The following is a 6,036-nucleotide window of genomic DNA, read 5'->3' as shown; positions in this document are numbered from 1 at the left end:
GCCCCTGAAGACCAAGAGAAAACCACCTTCACTTGTCCCTTTGGCACATTTGCTTATAGGCATATGCCTTTTGGTCTGTGCAATGCACCCGCAATATTTCAGAGATGCATGGTGAGCACTTTTTCTGAATATGTTGAAAACATCATTGAAGTCTTTATGGATGATTTCACAGTCTATGGAAACTCATTTGATGAAAGTTTAAGCAATCTGACAAAAATTATGCAAAGGTGCATTGACACTGATCTTGTGCTTAACTATGAAAAAGGCCATTTGATGGTGGAAAAATGATTGATCTTAGGTCGTATTGTGTCCCAAAAAGGCTTGGAAGTCGACTAAGCAAGATAGATGTTATTAAAAGTCTTCCTTACCAGACAAATGTTCGGGACATTCGTTCATTTCTTGGTCATGCAGGTTTCTATCGGCGGTTCATCAAAGATTTTTCAAAGATCACGGTCCTGATGTGTCAACTACTCCAAAAAGATGCTGAATTTGAGTTTACTCAATCATGTAATGATGCTTTTGATCGTTTGAAGGTTTTACTCACCTCCGCTCCAATCATCCAACCACCTAATTGGGATCTCCCTTTTGAGATCATGTGTGACGTGAGCAACACGGCTGTTGGGGCGGTATTAGGTCAAAAGGTGGATTGAGCACATCATGTCATCTACTATGCATCAAAGACCCTTGATAGTGCATAGAGAAACTACACCACAACAGAAAAAGAGTTGCTTGCTATTGTTTTTGCACTAGAGAAGTTCCGGCAGTACCTCCTTGGAACTAAAGTGATCATATATTCGAACCGTGCAGCCATAAAGCACTTGCTTACCAAGAAAGACTCGGAGCTGAGTTTAATACGGTGGATGCTGCTTCTGCAAGAGTTGGATATTAAGATCAAAAATAATAGCGGTAGGAGAACCTAGTCGCCGATCATTTTAGTTGAATAGTTCAACCCGAAGATGCGACACCCATCCATGACACGTTCCCAGACGAGCACTTGTTTTCTATTCAAACACCGCCTTGGTATGCGAATATATGCAACTTCATGGTGACGGGAAAGTTCACACCCAATCTCACGAGGTCACAGAGAGATAAGATCAAGAAAGATGCGAGAAGCTACATTTGGGATGAGTCGTACCTTTGGAAACGTTTTGCAGATCAGGTAATAAAAAGATGTGTTAAAGAACATGAGGTACAATCTATCCTCAACTTTTTTCATAGTTATGCTTGTGGAGGGCATTTTGGTCCTCAAAGAACTATCAGGAAAATTTTAGACTGTGGATTTTATTGGCCTCAACTCTTTCATGACTCTTACACTTTTTGTAAACATTGTGAGAGATCAAATGAATGGCTCTTTGAGTTCCCAAAATCAAATTCCTTTGACCCCCATCTTGGTTTGTGAAATATTTGATATATGGGGTATTGATTTTATGGGTCCTTTTTTCTTCATCCTTTGGGAACTTATACATCCTTTTGGCTATTGATTATGTTTCTAAATGGGTAGAGGCAAAGGCAACAGGAACTGATGATGTTAAAGTTGTTGTAGATTTTGTCAAGGCTAACATCTTATGTAGGTTTGGAACTCCAAAAGCCTTGATCAGTGACAGAGGCACACACTTTTGCAACAAAACTCTTGGATCGGTTCTCAAAAAGTATGGAGTCCAACATCGGGTGTACATGACTTATCACCCACAAACAAATGGACAAGTGGAAGTGTCAAACAGAGAAATCAAGTCGATACTTGAGAAAACAATGAACACAAACCGAAAATATTGGAGTTTGAGATTAGAAGATGCTCTTTGGGCATACCGAACTGCATATAAAACTCCAATTGGGATGTCACCTTATAGACTTGTGTTTGGCAAAGCCTATCATCTTCTTGTTGAACTAGAGTACAAAGCTTTTTGGGTTGTCAAAAAGCTAAACATCAAGATTCATGAAGTGGGTGTTCACCGAAAGTTAGAAATTCAAGAGTTGGAGGAGATAAGAAGTGAAGAATTCGAGAGTTCACGCATCTACAAAGACAAGACCAAAGCATTCCATGATAAGTACCTCTCCCGTAAGACCTTTGAGATTGGTCAAAATGTATTACTCTATGACTCTCAACTTAAATAGTTTTCCAGTAAGTTACGATCCCAGTGGGTAGGACCATTCATTGTTACTAATGTATTTGATCATGGTGCAGTTGATATTAAGAGTAACAAAACTGGAAAAGTGTTCAAAGTTAAAGGCCACAGGTTAAAGGTCTTCTATGAAGGTTTCCAAGAGAAATACATGGAGGTTGATATCTTGGAACGCCCGGACTACATTGAGTGAATCTAAAGCGAAAAGTCGAGCTAAAGACATGAAACAAGGGCGGCTAACCGAGAGCCAACTCGGGAGTATTTCTTTCTATTTTCTTTATTTTGATTTATTTCATCCGTGTTGCAATGTTTTTTAGTCTTTTCGAGGGTTTCGTAGTCTTATCCAAGGGTCGAAAGAAAATTGATTTTGAAAAAAAAATCGTGTTTTTTTTATGTTCACAGAAAGAAAACGCATGGTCTCACATAAAAACGCATGGGCTAGCTCTAAAACACATGGCCTCATTTTTTTACCCATGCGTCTGGATCGAGGTTTTTTTTTTAATAATTTTGGCACGAGCAAGCTTAAAAACTCACTTGCAAGGTCCAAAACGCACGACCTAAGCTTTAGACCGTGTGTGTCATCGACGATCACAAGGAAACGGCAAGAAGTCACATGGATAATGTTCGAAATGCATGGACTCGAAAAAAAATTGCACGGCCTACCCTAGACTGTGCATCTGAGTGTTTGGCATGACCTCATCTAAAACGCTCAGCCTGAAATCGTTTGGATAGATAAAAAATCGCATGACCACACTTGAACTCGAACTAATGGACGAACTTCACGGGTGAAGGCAGCCTCGATCGATCGACTTGGGTAATGCGACTCGGTAAACACCAATTTATTTGATTTTCAACTAACCGTGCATTTCTATCTTCTTTTCTTTTGTTTTTTCTCACGATCGTGTGCTTGCTTCCCCTCCTCATCATTCTCGGCCGAAACCTTCAAAACCCTAATTAATTTTTAATTTTTTCTTCAATTAATCCAAGATTAAGGCACAAAGGTATGTTGTGATTGGTTCCTAACTCCATCTCACTCATCATCTAGGTTGAATACTTCCATTAGTTGGGTTTGAAGAACAAGATTGGGGAGGTGCTTTTAGAAGGAAGATTGGAAGTTTTCATCTCCAATTGGGCATTCCACCATTGAAGAGTTGAAACTTTCTTAAGGTTGAAGATGAAGTGAACAATTGTAACACCCAAAGTTTGGAAAGCCAAAAAGAAAGAAAACCCCAATTTGAAGGGGAGACTCGGCGAGTCCAAGGAGGGACTCGGCGAGTCCAAGGAGGGACTCAGCGAGTCCGAGCAGGATCCGGGTCGAGGTGTAAGCGACCGACTCGGCGAGTCGACCAAGGTGACTCGACGAGTCTGGTCTGAACGAGGAAAACCCTAAATCCGGGACTTGGAGCTTATTTAAACGTCTCATTCTCTCCCCTAGGGTTCCTTTACTGCCTCTCTAGCACAGAACAATAAACCCTAGTCGCCATAATCGTTTTGGAGCAAGATCTAACCCTTGGTGAAGCTCTTTGGAGCTTGAGAGAGAGGATAGTCATTGTGGAGCAAGAAGGGAGCCTTGGATCCAGAGTTGGTGGAACATTTATGAGAATTTAAAGGTAATAAATCGTTACCTTCCCTCTTTTGCTTAATAGATCAACCTTGGGTATGAGATTTGGAGCTTTTAGGCCATGCTTAAGAGCTATTTCGAGTTAGAAGCCCAGATCTGAAGTTGCTACTTCAGATCTGAGTGTATCTTGTCCTAGAAAGTCATAAAGCATCTGTGTTTGGGTTGATAGTTTGGAGTGTTTTAAGCTTATATCTCTTGATCTACACGTAAAGTTTGCCACTTTACGTGAGGGATAGGCCTCAGAATTATGGATCCATGAGTTGGAAGCCCTGTTTGGCTCGAAAAGCCACTGCATGGATTAAGGACTAAATAGACTCGGTGAGTCCTTTGAGTGGACTCGGTGAGGAGTATGAAGATGGAGGCTAACTTGACGAGTTGGATGAACAACTTGGCGAGTCTGTTGAAGATTGCCTTGGACTCAACGAGTCTGTTCTTGCACTCAGCAAGTCAAGTCGCGAAACCCCCAACCCTTCGAGTCAGGGCTCAGTTTAGTGAGTTGAGTGGGGACTCAGTGAGTTGGACAGGTCAAAACTCGGAAATCAGTGAACTCGGCGAGTCAGTAGGCTGACTCGGTGAGTAGGTTCAACATGGAGGATTCACTTTGTCCAGGACTTTGATTGTGATCAAAGTTGAGTTAGTTGAATTTTAGAAGTCTGTCAGGCTAAGTGTCTTTTTGTTATTGGTAGCTAGGAGAGTTAGAGGAGCAGCGTTTCAGACGGTGGTTGGTTAGCAGTCCGAGGGTTACCAGCAGAATTCAACAGTTCAGGTGACTTTCCTTCCAGTAGGAACGGGTCTAAGGCCACAATGTCGGCCCATTCAGTTAGCAGTAGTTTCCGGACTTCAGTCCGATGCAGTAGTTAGTATGTTTGATGCCTTCGTGGCTCAGACAGGATTTATGTGTTATGTATTATGTTTTATGTGTTATGTGTTCCGAGCTACTTCCTGATGCAGTATGCAGTATATGTGTTCATGCTAGTTGATATGTTATGCTATGCTATGTTCAGTTAGTTTCCGGAATTCGGTCCGATGCAGGGGGCAAGGCCCCAGTTAGTCCGGACTTCGGTCCGATGCAGGGGACAAGGTCCCAGTCAGTTTCCGGACTTCGGTCCGATGCAGGGGACAAGGTCCCAGTCAGTTCCCGGACTTTGGTCCGATGCAGTGGGCAAGGCCCCAGTTAGTCTGGACCTCGGTCCGATGCAGTGGTCAAGGCCCAGTATGTGCTTTATATGTTATTGTATGGTATGTGGTAGTTTGGGGGAGCTCACTAAGCTTTGTGCTTACAGTTGCAGTTTTTGGTTTCAGGTACTCAGTTTTCAAAAGAGGAGCTCGGAAGGATTGCAGTGCACACACCATAGTCAGCTAGCATGGGATGTTTTACTCTGATAATAAGTTTGTATTTCGAAGTGATGCTATGAAATTATGTTATGATTTATGATATGGTTTCTATGAATATGGTTTTGGTAATGTTTTAAAAAGAAAATTTTAGTTGTGATTTTTGGGATGTTACAAGTTGGTATCAGAGCCTTGGTTTGAGGGATTCGGATACACTTCGAGTGTGTCTGAACTCAAACTAAGGAAATGGTAAAAGGTTTTCAAAAGAAAGACATTTTCGAAAGAAATTTTTGAGAAAAGAAAGAGTTTTTGTGAAAAAGCGAAAAGAAATTTTAGAAAGAAAAGAACTTTAAAAAGAGAAAAGGGTGTGGTGCATGCAATCAGCCGAGCTCAAGCAAGTACTCCCAAATTACCCATGCAAGTTCATGTGATGATTACCAGTTTCAGTTCCAACTTCAGTTTCAGTTTCAGTAGAACAGCATGCTAGATTAGGAGTAAGGATCTAGGGATGATGCCTTATGTGCCTATTATATGTGCTTTTGATCTACATGTTAGTGCTAAATAGATAGTAGTAGGATAGCATGTTTAGGTTATGCCTGAGTTTATGAGTTGTGTTGCATGCTAGTTCAGATTCTTGCTATGTGGATATGATTGCTTGAGTATGTTATGGTTAGATTTTCCCTTGTCTGAATGTTGCCTTCTTTGTGCATTGTGGGATTCTGAGTGATGGGAGTTAGCCATTAGGTGGATACGTCACGTCACATGTGATCAGGGTTGAATAATCTCAGAGTGTTGGATTTGGCCCTATTGTGCAGCTCTCGTTTGAGTCTAACCGTTGTAGGGACGAGTCTGTTACTCGAAGGATTATCTGAGCCTCGTGACATGTGATGGTATCTTGGTGATGGCTAATTGGCATCGCGAGGAGGCCTTCAGCAGCTGAGGATTGGTTTGAGTTGAGTCAGA

At 41.7% G+C, this 6,036-nt stretch overlaps 1 protein-coding gene across 1 annotated transcript; it reads left to right on the top strand.

Annotated features, from left to right (window-relative positions):
- The first annotated feature begins 284 nt into the window (after positions 1 to 284).
- LOC145007852 (putative mitochondrial protein AtMg00860) lies at positions 285 to 650 on the top strand. Its single transcript, XM_078966546.1, has one exon. It carries the CDS (start codon positions 285 to 287, stop codon positions 648 to 650), a length of 366 nt encoding a protein of 121 aa, XP_078822672.1.
- The last annotated feature ends 5,386 nt before the right edge of the window (positions 651 to 6,036 follow it).

The sequence above is a fragment of the Lactuca saligna genome, chromosome 1 (genome assembly GCF_052625555.1).
Source record: "Lactuca saligna cultivar CGN05327 chromosome 1, ASM5262555v1, whole genome shotgun sequence".
In the NCBI taxonomy this organism is placed as follows: domain Eukaryota; kingdom Viridiplantae; phylum Streptophyta; class Magnoliopsida; order Asterales; family Asteraceae; genus Lactuca; species Lactuca saligna.
Note: the sequence above shows the minus strand (reverse complement) of the source record. Positions and strands in the feature narration are given on the sequence as shown.

Excerpts from the sequence above, each read along its gene's own strand:
- LOC145007852 (XM_078966546.1), top strand. The coding sequence starts at position 285 with ATGATTGATCTTAGGTCGTATTGTGTCCCAAAAAGGCTTGGAAGTCGA.